General features: G+C 38.0%; 1 protein-coding gene across 1 annotated transcript in view; it reads right to left on the reverse strand.

Moving 5' to 3' along the window:
* The window catches only part of PARD3B (par-3 family cell polarity regulator beta), a 394,443-nt gene that overhangs the window by 130,794 nt on the left and 243,396 nt on the right, over nt 1-20,253 (reverse strand). The window contains exons 17-18 of the mRNA XM_033064800.2: nt 4,956-5,162; nt 3,761-3,989 (exon numbers count right to left, since the gene is read on the reverse strand). Coding sequence (XP_032920691.1) covers nt 3,761-3,989; nt 4,956-5,162 — 436 coding nt within the window. The remainder of the gene's footprint in view (nt 1-3,760; nt 3,990-4,955; nt 5,163-20,253) is intronic.

The raw sequence follows: 20,253 nt of genomic DNA on the forward strand, positions 1-20,253 counted from the left end.
TGCAGCCAAGAGTTTCAGTTAATACTGAGTGAAAAAACAGATCTTTTAAAAAAAAACAATGATTACAAAAATAAAAGCATGATTTCTTGATGGTCTCCCTGAATCACAATCACCTAAATAAAGCTTCAATCAAGGAAAAGCTTAGCAGGAAAGCAATCATTCTTCTTTTTGTGTGTGTAAAAAAAGACCAGGAACTACAAGTAAATAGCAGCTGAGCAACAGATGAGGCACTAAGTGAAATCTGTTAGCAACTGCTAACAGCTTTGCTATTTTCTGTTGTTAAATTAAAAAAAAAAGGCAAAAAACCAATGCAGTAGCAATTCCAATATGTTCAAAAATCTCAGATGCAAAAGACTAAAGCTCAACAATTCTTATAGTACAGCTGAATACTTGGATTTGGTTTTAATATCTTGAAATGCTTTGTTATTGATTATAAAGCAGAAGCCAGCCAATTCACATGGCCACTATCAAGGTAAAACCTTCTACAGCTGTATGTGTGACCCAGCAAGCATAGCACAAAAATCCCACTGCAGACAAGTAGGACGTTTCCAGCAGCTGTTTTAGCCTCAAATTCTACTTTCTTTTGTCCTTTACACCTGACCCCATGTCATTCACTAGAAAATGCATGTGTCTTAATTAGCGCTGAGCTTTCTGGCAAGATTTCTCTTTTTCATTGTCCTTCTGGTCCTGGAGCTTTCACCACAGATGCTCAATTCCTACTTATCTCAAGCCAATTTTGACATGGGTTCAGCAAGTCTGTTTTTCTGTTTGGATGCATCCCACAGCACAGCAGAACCATTCAGGCACAGCTGAAATAGCTCTGAACAAAGCTGCCCATGAACTACAGACAGTATGAACACACCAGAGCGGGGGTTCCCGCTCCCAGTAGGATTCATCACATGGCTGCAGTCACCAGACTAGCTGAAAAAATTCATTACATTGCCTGGTTCCAGGAATATATTTCCTCTTCTCAGCCCTGCCACTTGCTTTCATAACTTTTTCCCCTCAGCTTTCTCTCTCCTGTCAGTCTAACAAGGGCTCTGTCCCTCCTTTTGGTGGTCTCACACATGGGAGATCACAGCATAACCACCACTGTACCTACAGAACGCATGCTACAGATTTCCTTCACCAACCTTTCTGCTCCACTACAGCGTTTACATTTCTAATGCCCCCCATGTGACATGTTCCATTTCTGATTTAAATTCATCATGTCAAAAACTGGGCTTGTCTCAGTTTCTAAATACTTCTCTCTACTTCTTTCTCTTAAGATACCAAGAATTAGTAGCCACCTTGCCTGCTGCAGAAGCTCACAACTTTTGTCATCTTAAACTTCTCTCCTTCCTTCCACAGATGTTCTACCAATAAAACATGCCAGTTTTATTCCCACAACGTCATAAAAAAATCTGGATGTTTCTTTCCCTCCATGTTGCTAAAATACTTATCATTCAAACCTCCTCCCCATCCTTCCTGACACTCCTCACCCCTCACATCAGTACAAGACTCCAGTTTGAAAAAATAATTCTTGAATCTAATATTTAGTTGGTATTTGACCTGCTCTAAATCCCACCACTCGTTCCCTATTATTTCTTTCAAAAACATTCAGATCAATTGGTTTTGTTTTTCATGTCATATGCGCCAGTTTCTGTCTGACAAAATACCAGCCTGGATTTGCTCATCCTGCCCAGGACATATGGTCCCCAATTCTTCTGCAAACTCACACTGGTTGCTCTTGTTCAAGCTCTGCTTCACAGCTCTGTACCCTTCTTTTACTTCTATCCTAGCCAGGATTCCCTAATACTCTCACCTTTTCAGGAAGGAATTTCTATTCAAGTTTTATAAATTCTGGAAAAAAAATATCAACAAGGACACAGAACCTCTAAAAACCTCCCAGTTGAACTGTTAGCTCTTACATACTTCTCGTTCTCTGTTTATTATAATGTGTTGCTTCCATCTTTGTTATTTTGTAGAGATTTTTAGTGGTGTGGGATAGAAATTCCCATTCTGTGCTGCCATACAGATAAATATTAACAACACTGTCCACTGGGAAGACTATTAATCTAAACCGAAGACAAGCTTATGGAAAGAGCAGATGCATAAACCTTGTGTACTACCAATATGTGGAATATATTCTGAAAGAGGGAATCACTACCAATGGTAACCTGTTATTCCCAGTTTTGCATATTGACCATTATCAGAGTTTCTGTCAACTACAATAGCTTGTTTTGCATTCTGATGTCATCCCATGTTCTTTCTCAGATACAATACCCCTGTAAAACTTTACAATTCAAACTCTGAATCTGCTATTTATTTTTGATACGTGAAACAGTACTTATCCTTTTGTTAGACCTTTGTGCCACTCCACTCCTCTTTCCTACTCCTGCCAAAGAGCTAAAAAGAATGAAAAGAGATATAAAGCTTAAGATACACAAGAGAGTTTTTGAAGTCACCCTCCTAATTATTCACTTTTTGACTCCCATGTTAAGTCCTATTTCTTTGAAGAGGATAAACACAAATGCACGTGCAATGTACAGGTGCGTGCACACACCTCCTCTGCTCCTGAAGATCCCATTTGAAAGCAGACTGGTACAGCCAGGTACATCTTATAAACACTAACAACTGATGAAATCATGCAAATCTGGGACACAGGCATGCCTGCATATTTTTGACAGCATCTCCACAGCGTTCAAAAGTTAATAGAAATTGCTGGTACATGGAAGGAAAGCAGCTAAAACCTTCCATGTTAATATCACACAAGTAATTTTACTCTAGAGAAAATAGTGACAGGAAATTAGGCAAGTTCATACATTATATCTCCTAATGAGGACCATGACCAGTGATTAATCTTGGAGCTGAATTTCTTGTATCCTTGACTAAGCAATGATTGTGGTTTTTCTATATATGTGTCCTGTCTACAGTACAGCATGACAAGAAACACCAAGACCCTCCTAAAGCCAACTTTAGTGTTCAGTGCCATAAGTAACCACATGGTCCTTCAGTTTAATCTCCTCCACACGACCAAAAAATTTCATCACATACCTTGTATCGAATGCAAAGAGCTACTTAAACTGAAATACATAAATCCTCTACAGAGTCAACAGGTACCAGAGGGAAGGTGTTAGTAACCAGTCCCTATAGCACCAAAGGTTCCAGCAAGAGCAAGGAAGCAGCCTGAAGAACTCCGAGGACTCTAGAGTATTCAGAGTCACAGAATAAACAGCCACAGCAGAAATCCAAACACATGCTGGGCAGGGAGGACAGTGAACTTTTGCTCACTGCAGGCAACAGTTGAAGCCATGAAGCAAAGATTTTATCATAGGTAGTGGCTTTCAGCAACTGCAAATGTTAGTAGAACTTTTGGAGTAAAACAAGGAATTCTGCTCTCCCCGCAGCTTGTGAAGGAAGCAGATAAGCAAGGGAAGAGAAGGCAAAGGTCTGAGTGTGGGAGCAGGATTTGTATTACTCAGAAATACTCCCCACAAATCTTTCCCCACTGATACATACTTGCTTTAAGCCTAAAACCTTAAATCTTTTCTGACATATGGGAATGCATTTCAAAGGCACAAAAAGACATTTTGTCTGCCAAATGTCTTCTGCCGCAGTTACAAGTTTGGTGTAAAAGTATAAACTGCTTTCTTTTTCAATAACATAAACATTATTTGAGTCCAAGTGAAATAATTTTTCCACTACTTTATGAGAGCATCAGTTGTTTCCTATCTTATAACAAGAATGGGTGGCTGTTTTGTTTTGTAAAATGCCATACCTCAACATGACACCAAAGCCTTTCTTCTTTTTCTTTTCTGGATCTTCATTTTCTTCCTTCTTTTTCTTCTCCTTGATTTTAGATTTGCCCTTTTTCTTATCTTTCTCCCTACTTTTTTTGTCTTTTTTTTGTTTGATTTCTGCATCTTCTATTTCAGGGTTCCCTGGAGAGGCAGATTCCACATTCTGAGCTTCCTGACCACAGTGAGAGCTCTTATCAGAGCCACCATCTGCACAGAATGAAAAAGAAGCAGTGAGGATGGCTACGGGCCACTGAAATGCAAACATGTAAAATAGAGCAAGAGGGTCTACAAAGAGCTCAAATGACTCACAACACTTACTCATTTAATTGAATAATTTAAAACCAGACTAAACAGATCCAGTGGATTCAAACAGATTTGTATTGTAAATTAAATGCAGAATTATTTTAATGAATTCTTTTCTAGTTATTGTTCCTGATATAAAAATCCTGATAAAGCACTGTTCTATTTGAAATCTAGCTTGTTAACCTCCATCAGCTCAACAAAACCACGTGCTGGGTTTCAGAGAGCTTACTTCAACAAGAGATTCTGGTGCCTGGCATAACCAACCTATGTAACAAAATGACTTCATTCACTCCCTGGAATCTTTCTGTTTTAGTGGCTGAACAAGAAATGGATAAAATGTTCTGTCTGGCTGGAAAAGAACTGTGTTCTTTTTGCTGGGGGGCTCAGGATCCAAGCACAGTTTTATGCTCCATACTAAAGGAGATGTATTTCCAGACTGGGCTCTATAAAACCCATAGTGACAGAATGAGCAGCAGGGTGCTATCAATACACTCAGCCTTATCTACAACATGAAACAAATTTCCTGGCGGGAAAAGGGGGAATTGTAAAACAAGAGAGATAATTTTTAATGTAATCTGAAGAAAGCAGCTGCTTCTTAAACTTGAAAAACATAATTATTTAAGGATTGAGTTCCAAATCCTCCAACCCACCCCTGCCCCAAAGGAGATCAGTGAAAGACTTTACACTAAACCCAGTCAAGGTTGGCTGGGATACTGCAAAGACAGCTCTATTCAGTGGAAGATGTGAACAGCTTTTAAAATGTGATCAGCTTCAATTGGATTAAATCACTTGCTCATGGTGCTCTATTGAGCTGGCCCTCAGCAGTGCTAAGTGAAGGTGGCTCCCCAGTCAGTGCCATCAGCACCTTACCCTCTTCTCCATCCTCAGGACCATCGTAAGACTTGTCAATGGCAGCTCGGAAGCTCTCATTGCATCCCCGACCCCGCACCACATGAGGCCGGGGTCTGTGAAAAGGGAGCTCATTCTTCCTTACTTCAGCCACAGCAGTCTGAAGACTCTCAAGAGAACTGGACTTCTTTAATCCCAGAGTAGGACCAAAATCTTTGCCAGAAGAGTCTGGAAAACAAATGGTTAAGTTTTAATACCAAAAACCTCACAGAGAAATTATAGTCAGATACATCTAATTGTGTACTTTATTCCTTGGGGCCTTTGAAATAGTATGCAATCAATGTAATTTGTTCTAAAAATAACATCAAGTTAAACCTAGTTCAGCAGATATCCCCATTCAGACTTGGAGGGAATGGCACATAATTTACAGACCTGACAAAGTGATGGGCGATAGCTGGCTCGCTCTGTGCCACTGTAAAGCCCATGCCAGCAATGAGAGTGGGGCTGCTTCCTCCACCATTGCAGTGATGCCCAACTGGACATTGCTAACAGTCTCAAGGACAGCACTGTCTTCAGACTCACAAAAATAAACACTGCTACACAGCACGTGTTTTGTTTTTTAGAATGAGACAGGATACATGAATGGTTGATATTTTCAAACACATTTCTCCTGAGAGGATAGATTATTAGCTCTCTCTGTTATAAGTTTTACCCAATCTTTTTCTTCAAGCTGAAACTGGTGCTGTGATACCAACACGCACAGCAGCTTTTTCAAGAAACAAGCACAGGTTAACATAAATGATGTTGCTGTGGCTGCCTCATTCCCTGATTACAGGCTTAAGAAAGCACTTCACAGAAAAACAGAGGAAATACTGAGTGTTCCAAACCTTCTGTCTCTTTAAATGCTTGACTATATGACCTTAGAAAGGCTTTATTTCGTGGCAGCATTTGTGTTAATAAGTATTAATAAAATGATAGTGGAATAGGTAAAGAACAAAATTCAATGAACAGATGCACTCCAATCAATGAAGAAATTCACAGCTTAATTTAAAAGCCTTCGTAGCATCTACTTAGTTTTTATATGGCAGAACAGTAAATGTGTCACAGAAACACTAAGAGACTTTGCCTTGCAATATGCGTTCTTTGAGAACTCAAGCGCTTTTGCTTTCAACTTTTAAGTAGTACTAACAAAAGCATCAGAAGAACGTAACAGAAGCCCTTCACCTACATGTCCATGCTGTCATGCCTGAAGGGATTCCAGGGTCACAGAAAAGACAGATTTGTTAGTAGGATTTGCTGTGATTTTAGCAATCCTAGAGTGCAAGTAATTCTGAACAGCATGTTCAGTGAATTCTTAAAAGTAAAAAAGCTGAGAATTGGCACCAAATAGAGACTTGTCAGTAGTGCCTACATAAAGCAATTTACACTTCTTTTACCTGCAGACTGATATGTAGCTGAAAACAAGTGGGGGATTGGGGGTGTGAGTGGAGACAAACAGGTTTAAGGGAAGCCTGGCTGCTCCATCACACAGTGCAACCTTCTTCTGTTCACTAATTGCCATTCTGGAGACTACCATTATTGACAAACTAGCAAGTGCCAAAGTGGAGTTAGAGGAATGAGCAGCATAAAACATAAAGGTGCTAAAAATCACTAAAAACTTGTTCATCAGTAGGAGGCACTGTGGTGCCTATCACAGGCTGAGAAGGAGAAAAACCTAGGGAAAAGTAAGGTGTGAAAAAAAAGCCAAGTGAAAGGCACTGATCAGCAGAGAGGAAGCTCACTCAAGTTTCAGTCACCAGCCAGCCTTGGTGACACAGGCAGGACACAGGGCACAGCAGCCCACTGGCAGAGCTGCTGGCCCTGGGCAGCCCAGCACGCAGCCAGGCTGGGCTGCAAACCCAAGGGCTGGGGCAAAGGCTGCCAGGGGCTGTGCAGGCAGTGGGGCTCCAGCACACCACGGGAGGGATGCTCTCGGGAGGAGCATCCACCGGGAATGGCTTCCAGGTAAATGCAGAGTCTGCAAGGAAGGGCTGGGCACGTCCCTGCCTCCAGTCCAGCAACCAGTGTGGACTCCAGACTGCTGCTACAGCTGCGTGGCTGGCCAGGAAAACAGAGAAGTGTTAACACACACATCCCAGTGCAAGCTCTACTACACCCAATTGCTCTAAGCTCCATTACCTGAAAAAACAGGTCTTGAGTTAAATGCTGGTTACAGCCTGTTTTGTATAAAGCTGAGCCAGTTCCTCAGACTGGAAGACTGCAATGTATGAAGGACATTCCTAAGAAAATCCAACTAATACCTGAAGTTTGGAGTGATGCACTCACATGCCACAGACAGCAAGCTGTGTGCTCAGCCTCCCCACACACTGTGACCCAGACATGCGAGCACACTGAGGTATCATTCATTCAAAAACTTATTGAGAACCCTTACTCACAGATTGCTATTGAGTATTCAGTTGACCCATTCTAATACTATGACAATTTATTAAGAAATTTCACTAACAACAGTGAGAACTTTGTATTTTTTTACAATTCAGCTTTTACTCCTTTTTCTCCCTCTTTCATTATAGAGCTGCAGTAATAACATATTAGAGTGCAGCTGAAGATACAGGAGCTAAAGAGCTTCCCTAAGCAGGGAGACCTGTCCCTTTGCTTTCTGAGCCAGCATCTATTACTGGATGCTTTCCAGAAAAATGCAGAAAACTCCATAATGGACAAGGACTGCATCCAAAATTGGGAAATTTCCTTCCCCTGCCAATACCCATACCTTTTTCATTTCTGCAGTCCTTTAGAACTGCTGCAAGCCTGAAAACGTGATTATTTACCTCATGGGTAAAAAAAACCCCAAACGAACAAATAAACAACAAAACCTCTCTCTTATCTTTTACAAGTTATTACAAGCATTTCTGGGGATACATGGTGTGTGTTTACATCTAGCCTTACCTGGATTTTTAATACAAAAACATAGTTTGGCAATAAGAAATTCAATTGCTCACTGTGTTAAAATGTTTCTTTTTATGGATTTTAAACTCTTGAGCTCTCCTTTTACTGCTTCTTGTAGTACAATGATAAAAAGCCAACTGAAGCATCTACTTTATTGTTTTTACAAATGGTGAATTACTGTATACATCTCTCCTGAATTTATAAGAGAGAACAACAGCTGACATCACTACCTGCCTAGACTGGCTGAAATCAAATTTCTGGTTTTTAGATGTTATCTCTAACTAATCATCCTTTAACTGAAAGATGGTGCTACACATGCTTTAATTTTCTGCTCAATGCCAACATAGCTAACACAGATTTTAAAATTCTTAATGTACTGGTAGAAGTAAACCTGCTTTCTGCTCTTTTATTACTATTACTATCAGTCAGATCTTTCCAAGATTATCTTTTTCCCACATCTGCATATTCCTTTCTTTTTTTTTTATAGCCCAGCTGAAGGAAATATGCTAAAATCAAGATGTCAGTGATGAAAATCAAAGGGAAACAAATGACACAGCATTGTGGGCAAAGCAAGCCACCCCAAAGGCACGTACAGAAATAATCAAAATGAAGAGAAGCCATGAATCACTGTCACTCTATATGAAATACAACTCCCAAGACACCCTAGAGAGCAAACATTTTATATATTTATCATTAACTTTATTTTCTAGATAATGTTTCTTCTTGAAAACCAAAACTACAGGAATATGCCTAAAGGAAAATATTTAGAGGAACATATTTATGTTAGACTGACTAACAATTTACATTTTCAAAGACACAGTGAGGTAATAAAAAACTATACAGGAAAAAGAAGAGAAAGCATGGTTGAGACTGAGAAAATACAATAAACATGAAGTTATAACAAATTATAAATAGCTTGATTCTGTTTTTACCAGTACCCTAAACACACAGAGTTCTGGTTCCTATTCCATTGCACATTGTGGAGGTTCATGTAGTACTAGGGAAGAGAAAACAGTCACGAAAACACTGAGTGTTCTACCCTGTGGACACTGGGATGCTGGAGAGAACATGGGATGCTTTCAGCAGGCAAACAACTGCTTGAGCATGAAGCACCAAGGGTGGCTGCTCTAGTGGCAGGACTCAGAGTGAGATTCGAAGGAAGCAGGAACAGCTCAGTGCCTGCTCTGCTTCAGACACACACCTTGTGTAACATTGATGATGTTCAACCTGGGCTCACTGAACTCAGGCCTACCCCAACCTAATGCATCAACTTCTCACTCTACAAGATTGCAACATCATGTGCTGACTTAAATTACTTCATGTTCCATTCTTTCTTAACCATTTGTTTAATATAGTTTCATTTAGTTCTGGTAGGATTCACAGTTTGCACAACTACAAAGGATTTCTTCCTCTCCCTTATATTTTATATTCAGATACTCCTTCAATCATCCATCAATTCAATGCAGAGAATGATTTAGGAAGGAGGAATCTAAAAGTCATTACATCTTTCAGCTTGTGAGTTTCAAATGAAGAGCTTTAATATAAAATTTCTGTAGAAAAGTCTTAGATCACACCATAGTTTTTCCTTCAACACTAATTTATACAGGTGACATTGAAAAGATTAAGGGCTTGATGAAAAGCAAGAGAATAATCACTATCTTGCACTTATATTAAAGGCAAGATACAAAGTTTTGCTCATTTAATACCTCAATCTAAGCATTCCAAATAATAAGCAAAAATACTGAACGCAGAACAACCCTGCAACTGACAGAAAAACAAAATCTAATAAAGAGAAATCAAAGCATAGGAGAATTTAACATGTTCTCTGATTGTAAGAGACAGCTACATCTTCAGATTTACAGATATTTCAATCTATTTTACTACATATAATGATTGCAATTTAGCCCATATTTGCACAAACTGCAATTTCAGCTATGAATAATGACAGATCACAATTTGGGGCCCAGAATTTACATTGAACCTTAGCCAGCTGAAAAGGAAATGCTTGGAGTAAGGTAGCCATTAGGGAAGAAGTGAAAATGCTCTATTGTCATCTTAGAAACATATGCTGGTGTCACTGTTTTCTAGTCTTATCACTAACAAACAACAAGGCTGCAATGAAATGTGCTACTATTTCAAAAAGAATATGTATAGCATTAAACATCTCCAAAATGCTATCAAGTTCCCCAGTGCACCAATATTAAAGCTAAGAATTAGAAGCAAAGACAGAGGTTCAACCAAAAGCCTCAGTGAAGGGGCTCGTGCACTTCCAGGTTAGTGCTGAATGTCAGACAAAATGCAGCCAAACCTCTTTGCATAGAAACCTTGTGGTCTTATCTGCTGAAATAATTATTTTTCTTCATCTGGTTACAGAAATCTACCCTACATAACCCTCCAGTCCACAGCATAGCTCTCCTTCCAGCGCAGTTTACCTAGACATCTGAATCCCCCTTTCTCCAACAGATTAGTGTCCTCCCTCTAGTTAGTGTAAACTGAAGCACTTGCCCTCCAAACAGGTCCCGATATAAATCAAGCCACTTGTCTTGTACAAAGCAGAAGATTTCTCATCAAGGATATTTAAGTATAAACTGACTTTAGATATAGCTGTTACAACCTGCTAGAAGAAAACTGCAATAGGACAAGTAATACAGACAAGAAAAAGTCCAGTTTTTAAAAAACAGGATTCCCCAGTGGTTTCAGGCACCTTGTAAATTGATCAGTTTGGAACTGAGTAGTAGCAAAAAAATTCCAGTGCCCTGTGATTGCTGGATTTCTACTTCCACACCCGCCCTCTGAAAAGGTCAAACATTTAAATCCAGCTTTAAAAGATTGGGAAATGTGAGACTTTGTGAGACTAATTGATATAAATTATGCTTTTCAAACTAAACCAACATTTTTGTTCCCAGGCCAAAGTTTAACATGAAGTAAAGAGTCCCTGCACTAATATTTAAACAAAGTCACTTCTGACGATATGAAGCTAACATCTAGAGTGTTACCTTTGATCTGTGGGACAGATGGGGAAACTTCTTCAGTACCAGAATAGAAGAAAGCAAGCCAAAACTTACATTAAAACTATGGCTATGATCTATTTTGTTGTCACAAGCCTACTTTGAAATAAGCTGCTGAATTATTACTCAATCTTAGTCATCAAGCCTGAAATAATATTTTTTTAAAAAACTGCTAATTTAAATCAGAAGTAACAAATTAGAAGGATGCAAGAAGTTCATATTACGCTTTGTGTTTACGTCACTAATTTACAGCTCTTTTGAGTTCTTTACATGTGAATGCAAAAACAAATTTGAAACAATCATATTATTTATAATTCAAGAGTGGTATGTCATTTTTATGTGTCAATCATTTTCTAGGGCACATTTTTATAAACACTTACATAAGCTGCATGTTAAAGATTGCTTTAAGTGCTTTTTAGTGATTAGTTTAGGCTAATGAAACAAGGAAGATGACTATTGTAAAAGAAAAAAGCAAAGCAGCAAAGGAAAATACATTTCAATATCAGCAATTTAACTCGCAATTAAAAAAAAAAGTCTTCCTTAGCTGTGAACATTAAGACTAAGAAGAGAGAGATTTTCAACAGAATAACCAGGAAAAAATACCTTTTGCTAATCATGGCATTGCTTTTGCACACCTGCCCACACTTTGATCAGAGAATCCTACATGCCTGAGATATTTATGAGCTCTTTTTATTGCTAACCCCACCACCACCGAGCTGCCCAACAGCCGCTCTAATTTAAGATGCTCTAAATATTGTTGCCATGGGTGACACATGAACACAGAGTAAGGCAAAGCTCTGCTAATAAAAAGGCTTTCACAGCATTTCAGTCCTTGCTCATAAGTAAAGTTAAAATATATGGCTTTTAAAATACTGGATCTGAGAGAGGTCAGGTTAAATGGCTGCTAGCAATAAAAGGAATCAATATGCCACAGCATCTGAAGCAGCCAGCAAACTAAATAAACACTTCATCCAAATCCACTTGGCCCTGAATTAAAAGAGCATAAAATACTGTATTTATTTTGTTTGCCCTCCACCAGTCTGTAGTTTGCATCAGTATATCCGCTAGAATTTTACACAGAGCAAGCAACAAGCATATGTTGGCCAAATAGCAATTAAACTGTGTGTCAAGGCTAGGAGCAATTAACTGGGCATTAACCTTATCAGGAAACCACTTCTGGATTAGCCAGCTACAAACAGGCAAACATCTCAGTCTGGGAAGATTCTGCAACGTGTATTTACAAAAGCTTCGGAGGACTCAGACTTTGTGTCTCAGGCCCACACAGAGTAAATGAGCCATTTCCAGTAATAACCCTTAATTCATAAACCCTGAACAAAACCAGAATCACCTTTTCCAGTGATTGGTGTGTCCTATTAGCATAGGAATGCAGAGCAATTCGTTCCTAAAACAAAGCAGACCAAAAGAAGCTGTGAAGTTGCCTCATTCACTTCTCCTCTACATTTGGTTTGGTTTATAGATTGACTTCCAGGAGAATTTATGAAAAGCTGTTCTGTTGATCTATTTGTATTTCAAAATAAAGTGGATAGGTTACTTCTCAGTTCAAGAAATTAATACAAATTTTGCTTGAAGTTGCCAGCTGATAACCTATAAAGAAGGTAGTCATACACCTGTAGTCAATCTATCTCTATTAAAACACAAAGGCCATACACAAAGTCATGCATATTTTTGAAATTGCTTTGATTATGAGTTTAATAATATTTGCCTTGAAACAGTTTTGAAAAGTTAATTTCCAAAACCCAACTCTTAAATGAGAATATGCAGAATTTTGCCAAAACTACTATTAACTAAGAGAAAGAGTTATTTGACATAGCTGAGACTCAAAATCCCTGCAGAATCTGAAAGGATTATGAAGGTTTTCAGGAAAAGTCCTCAGCAAAGGTTCCTTTTTATTTCCTTCTGAGATTTTTAAGAACATTTGAAAGCTTATAAAGTTGATAGCAGTATTTTATTACAGATCCTCAATGCTGAATCCATAGTTGTAGTGATACTGGGACTTTACACAAGCTTCATTTTACATGCTTCAACTTTTTTCTCTTTTTTTCCCCCTCAAACTATCCTCTTTACTGAAACTTCTTCACTTGCTCACATTATGGAGATTGAGATTGATTTTAGAAAAACAAAAAGCCTCAAAGAATACTGTTCCCTCTTGCCACATCAGAATAACTGAAGTGGGAAAAGTTCTTCCATCTGGGTAATAATTTTTCTATTCACCAATAACTCAAAATAGACTGAAAGGAAACCCTTCAAGCTTTGCATGCAAGTACCCTGTGAACCAGATCCTTCACTGCAACTTTTAAGAAAGGAAAACCCGATTTTCACATCTATGTTCCATGTTCTTCTAACATTAGCTGGATCTTGTACTTTCAAGGATTTCATCCACAAAACAGAACCCTAAGGAAAAACAAGTCCAATTCATGGATCTAATGGCAAGGGAGTCCTCCTCTAAAGAGCTCCAGCAAATGACTTTGCTAAACTGTTCTGTAGTGTGCAGACACAGACTCACACCCAATAACATCTGGCTGTCTTCTGAGTTTTTAACAGACATGACTCACAACTGAATTACACTATTACACTCCCAGTCTTGCTTAAAAAAACCCCCAAACCCAACAAAATACTACTTTAGCTATACAGGCTAACTTTAAGGCCTAATTTGTACAATTTACTGCATTACACTTTATATGTTTCAGCATCTGTAAGAAGTTTGCAGGTCCCTTGCTAGGTATGTCATGATGCGTTATTTTAATGGAAAGGTTGCATTTAGGAAAAAAAATACTGGTAAGATTTAAACATATCCTAAATAAAGACCATTTCATAAATCCGTAGCTTTTTAAAACTCATTACAATCTTAGACATTTAAGAAATGTGCACCAAGCCTTTAATATCCCCCAGGGAAAAGGGAACCTCCCCAGATCTCTAAGTTTAGTTTTTCCTGAAGCAATTTTCAGTATTCTCAAGACAGTTAATTACCAAGTTATGCATTTAGGATCTTTTCAATATTCAGTTTTGCATTGGTACAATGTGTTTAAATAGCAAATTAGAAAAGCTAATAGAATTGCTGCATGAAACAACTTAGACTATGATTTAACAGCAAATCAATACTCACTTTTTTAACCTACTTTTCTCACCTGTGTACAAATGACATTCCTCTGTTCCCTATCACTAGACCAATAAATGGAGAGTAGTACATGCACACACATATCATGGCACCAGACTGCAGAAATGGGGTGTAAAAACAGAAGAAATGGTCCTTCTAATTCTTCCTGGTGATGTCCCTTGTCCAACAAATGCAGACATTTCTGGAGAAATTACTCAACTTTTTGATCAATTATGATCAAAAATTTGAAATGTCTTCAGGGTGGTAAGCAGCAGCCACAGTGATACTGCAACCAGGACAGCTTGGTTAAGCACAGTCACATGACATTTTAATACAGACAAACCCAAGATAGCATATCTTAGAAAAATAAAGGTTTCCTTTAAGCTGGGACTCAGTATTATCAGAACACACATCATTCTGCTCAGTGATCCCATACACTGGAAGAATGAACCAGAGTCTAGCTAGGAGTAAATCAGAATAATCCAGTCCTTGGATAATCAGATGCTTGATCAACTCTGTCAAGAAACTGATAGAGTGTCATGGATCAGGCGCAAAACTTAGTGCCCAATTTAATCTACTTCAGCTACTTGGTGGTTGGAAACTTGGACAAAATTTCAAAATCTGGTATCACATAGGCAACTATTCTACAGAAACAGGCAGGTTTATCAAATAGACAGCAATCCAATCAAAATACATCAGTATAGTGAAATATCCTAAATTAACACTGAACTCTCTTCTTTGTGTGGAACACTTGACAGCAACTGCAATTTTCAAGAGCCTTAATCCAAGATCGAGGCCTAGGTACGCTCAGGGACTCCAGAAGCAGGACAGGTAGGTTAATTTTCAGTCTGGTTCAATCCTGGTTACCAAATCCCCAGCTGGTGTAAATGAACACTTTTCCACTGTCTGCCATCTTATACCAGTTGTATCTGCCTTTTGATCACGGTATCCTGCAAGCACCACATTTTGGCATTACATCCCTGCCCACAGAGAGGCCAGCAACCATTACTCATTCTACACAAGTTACAGCATGAATGTCAGATGTTAGTAAGTTCAGCCTGCAGTGGATTCAAAGTAGTGAACTGCAGATTAAAAAAAGCTTTTTGATATTTTAACAATCCAGAAAGCCAGTCTCAGCTACACCCTCATCTTGCTAAAAGAGTAAGAAGAAACAAATGGGTTCCTGTGCCTTTCAAGAGGAACCTGTTCTCTCTTTGAAAGTGCTGTTTTCACTTAGTTCAAGGAATCAAATGTCTGGAAAGAAGTTAATAGCTTTAGAAGTATAAAGAGCACAAAGATGCATCATCATAGATTATCAGCAGTTTTGAAACATTACTTCATGCTTTAAACACATCATCATGTGTGCATTCTGAGGCAAGAGCATCTCTGCCAACTGTAGTTCACAAGAATAGTTTATCGCAGTATTTCCCTTGGCTTGTTTTTATCTTGTGTGTCCATCTGGTGAGTACAGTCCAGTTTAAAAAAAAAAATCAAATAATTTGGGAGACACATCTACATTACAGTAAATTTTTAGCACTCTTTTTCTAGTTCTACGGCATTAAAAAATTAAGACGTATTAATACATTGGAAAAAACCCCCATGCTTTCTAAGCAATGTGCTTTGATTTGTTCTTTTTCTTATACTAACTAGTGGTTTCTTCCTTTGCTGATGTTTTACTGGGTCTTTGCTTAAGATTGATGGAATCCATCAAAATATGCTGGATAATGCTAACTTCTGAAATAGGTATCTGCAAATGCTTAATCACAACTTTGGTTTTCTTTGAACCTGACAGTTTACTTTAGCAGGGTCTGACCTCCAGGTGCTCCAGGCAGAGCAACTTCATGGAGTCAAAGAAATGGCATTAATTGTGCCAAGCAGGAGTTGCTGTTGATCATCACCAACCAGGCGATGTGTGTTCAAGAAAATGATGGCAGATATACAACACAAATAAATAGAAAGAACTGATATTTTTATTAACCTTTTCCTGTTAGCCTAATTTGATATTTAGCCAGTAAAAGGTTTTCAAATTGTAATATGATATTGCAGATGACATATTGCCATTTAATACCCTGAATCATTTGCAACAATAACATCCTTTCTATAATGATCTCATTTTGAATTTTACATTTTCCTTTTTTAATACTAGAAAGATAGCACATTGATATCTCTTTGCCCCTAAAACACAGATACTGTCTACAGACACAGTTTACTTACAAAAGAAGGCAAATATATATGGCTGTACAGAGTCATACAACATAAAGCTATAAAACTTCATCCTTTGCAAACATATCACTTCTCTACTCATGCTATGACCATCTTAAAATTGGAAACCACTGCTTATGTTATTAAAACTAAATAACAAATAGCCAATACAAATAAACTAAATAACAAATACTCCAATACAATAAATATCAGTCTCATAAACATTAAGAACAAACATTTTGAACAATGTCATGGATATTAAGCAGCTCTGCCAGATTCCTCTAGCAACATCAGAACATCCTGATTTGCCTTTTTAACAGTGGCTAATGGTGCAGTTAACTTTTTCAAGTTGACTAAGAGAAGAGCTCTCGTGTTCAGTGATTCCCTTCCATAAAAAGCTATTATCATCTATATGATTATGCTAATTTTTTCTTGTGCATCAAGAGTGAACACTTGCATCTGTATTCTGCCCTGTACCCTATTTTTCATCAAATATTTTCACCTTCTTTAGTCTTGGACTGTGGACTAGTATTTTCTCCACATTCAGAGGGAAAACTAGTTAATCAGTATAATGTATATCATTCCATATCCTCAAAAAGATAATGCAGAACAAGCCATACTGTGGCTGAATACAGACTTATGGCAATCCATCACTAAAGTATTAACACAATTCTTAAAACTTCACGCATATTAGCACATGGTTAATCAGAGCTGTTTGACAGCTGCTTCTTCAGAGCTTCTACAGCTTCACACTATGTCAACCCTCACACTGGATAGTGAAACATCCTATGGAATCTACTTCAGAGCAAAAAGTTAAAATCAGATTTTACACTGAGGCTAATGTTATTAGAATAAAACACATAATGGCTGTTCTACCATATGCTTAATTGCCCTCCCTGCAAAAAAAGCAGTCCCCCAGGAAGGAGCTGAAAGCTACTACTTGGGTTCAGGTCTTGCTGAAAGAGTAAAAGAAAGAAATGGGTAACCAGTCATAATTTCACTTCACAGCAACAACCCTGATGAACATTTATCTGAATAATTTCTTCTGTTGTGGTGGATACTAAGAGTTTACATATGCTAAAAGGGAAGTAAGAAAATTCAGGAGACACAAGATCTGTTGAAGATTATCAGCTACAAAGAAGCTATTCTTACCTTCAGTCTTTAAGTTCCTGAATATCTGAAGGCAAGGAGAGCTCTTGGAGGATAGTAGGACAAACTTGTCATGTCTCTGTATTCCTCATTAGGCATTAGCATTTGATACTATCAGAAAGAGGACAGAGGCCATGCAGACTTCTTGTCTGATCCATTTTTACTGGGATGCGCTCCAGACAAAAGGTGTTGAGAACAACATGCCCACCACCACCACCAAAAACAATGCTGCTGCTTCCTGTTTCTATCAATTCCTCATTGCCTGCATTATGAAAACACACAGAACTATGGGCCAAAATCCCACTGCACTTGGTGTTATACCAACTCAAAAGACAATTAAGATTTTGTACCTCTAATAATTTCTGATCAAGACTACCCATATTCCTGGAATACTGGCTTGCTTATTGAGTAGCAAGACTACAGACCTCTGCACAGAATGTTTATGGTATCTCTGTATTCCAAGTCAGTGCTGAGAGAATGGTCCCTTCCTGCATAGATGCTCTTAACAGAATGGGTTAAGTTTTTTCAAAACATATAATTAAAAATCCAGCAACCCTCAAAGTTGTTCTAGTGCACAAGCTCTCTGATTTAGAGTTGGTGTTTTGTGGCAGTTTTAATGCAGTCTTATTGCTATGTCACTCTTCAGTGTCTGTACTCTTAACTCTAGACAAGACTTAGATGACATTCCTGCATGCTAAAGCATATTGCAAATGTGCCTTCTATTTAATTCAGTTTGATCTAAACCAGCTACCCTGAGTAAGAACTAATATTGACATTGCCTGATACCACATGACTGTTAAATTTTAATCACTAGGTTCTTAGTCTGATTAAGCAATTAAATTGCTTAACTGAAAACTACAGGGCAATTGATTTATAAGAAGGTACTAAGAAATTCTGTTTGAAGTTTAAGAACTATTCCTTAGCAAAGGTTACAGACATATGAAAGCTCTAATTGCAGAAGCATATTTCAGTATTAGTCATTCTATTATTGTTGGCCTTCTGATTGTTAATACTTGCTATTTACTACAGGACCTATTCCTGGCTTCCCTTTTCTAAAACTCACTACTAAAACAAGCACTCTGTTCTGCTAATGCAAATTACAGTGCAAGTGAAGACTCTTCATGTGCTGTAAATGTCACTCATCATTAAACTCGAAGAATTATTGTTTTGTTTCTGCTTTTTTGGCTATAAAAACTCCCTTAAAATGTCTAATTTTCCTTTTTTCAATTTGAATCATAAAGCATTTCTGTAACAAGATCGAAGATAGCAAGGAAGAGGTGGAGCTTTTAACGCCCAATCATACAGGTGTGAAAGGAATTGTCATTGCAGACACGCATTGTCACTGAGGTCTGAGGACACTGAAATGAGCAGGGCTACCTGAGAGGTGAGAAACTGCTCAAACAAACAAGGGCAGAGTTCGCTCTATTTTACCATTTTTTACTTTAGGGGAGAAGATTCCTTTATCTAGAATTAACATGAAGTACAACACACAGAGAAGAATATCAGAACTTCCCCAAAACTCCCCTAAAAAACCTCCAAACCACCTTGAAAACAAGGTTGTGTTGATCTGCACAAGTGATTCTAGGAAGTTTTCTCCTGTGATGCTGGGGTTTTCTCATCAAACTGAAGTCAAATAAAGACATTACTTTGGCTTGAAGAAATCAAGTATATACCCACATCTCTTTACACTGGTAACATTCACTACTACACATACTTGCTCTGTTGCTTTGGCATCTGTCAGGGTGAAAGAGCAGAAAAAAGACAGGTAAGGTAATCACTGACACATAGCACTGTGCTGACTGGTGACTACTCAGGTCAGAATATTAAAAGATTACTGGTGAGCTGTGCTAGGAGGGGAAGAAGGGTAGAAAAAGCAAAACTAAGCAGAGAGTCTGTAGGGTTTTATAAAATATTAAGGACTTGCTCTCAGAAAATGAATGTTTTAAGGTTTTCATCTTCAATCTTGTGCCTCATAATTCATGACACCCCCCCCCTTTATTTATAATAGCTAAGATAATTAATCTTTTTATACTATCACTATTGTTCCAAATCCAGAGGTTTGGTCCAGCACTAGCCACTTCAACTCAGAGTGATTCTTTATAGCCTATGTGGTTTACAGACTACAGCAGGATCTTTCAGCATACTGTTTGTTATATTAATAAACATTTTTATTTGTTTACACATACAGTAATACTGTATATACTACATACTAAATAAAATGCATAATTTATTTGCATTTTCCCATCTGATTTTCTGAAAAGGCTCATAAAATTTTAATGAAAGTAGTTAAAGCAACAGACTATGTATTAAAATTATATACAAAAAATGACCTTAAAAGAATACTATTAAAATTGCAAACTAAAGCACTTAGGCTTGAAAAATGCTGTAGCAGAGGTGTCCAATTTCTCTCTCTCTCTGTGTGCACATTCTAATAGACTTTCATTTTATGTCCCAAATATATCATGACAATTTTATTTACAAAACTCCAGTTTCTCTCTTTCAGGAAAGGTCTAGTATTTTCTTCCACATGTAGAGCAATTCCCCTGCTCCCTCTGCACTGAGCACAGACTTTGACACATCAGCAGTAAACAGCCTTCATGCCTCTTTCTCAAAGCCTTAGTAGCAAGGGTTTTTCAATAAACACTAATGATGTCATTTTAAGACAAACATGCACAACCTGTGTCTCAGTGACAAGGAACTGAAACAGGAAGATAAAGATTCAGGTTCCCAAGCCTTCAAACTTATATTCTTCTAATCAACAGAGTTTCTATATAAATTTTTCTACATGTGCAGTGTTGGTGTGGGTTTTTTGACTGTCACTTTTTTTTGGGTTGTTTCCTTTTTGCAGGGTTTTTTCTGTACTAAAAAAGAAAGAAAAAACAGTTTTCTTTACTGCACAGCT

This window comes from Catharus ustulatus, chromosome 7, assembly GCF_009819885.2.
Source record: "Catharus ustulatus isolate bCatUst1 chromosome 7, bCatUst1.pri.v2, whole genome shotgun sequence".
In the NCBI taxonomy this organism is placed as follows: domain Eukaryota; kingdom Metazoa; phylum Chordata; class Aves; order Passeriformes; family Turdidae; genus Catharus; species Catharus ustulatus.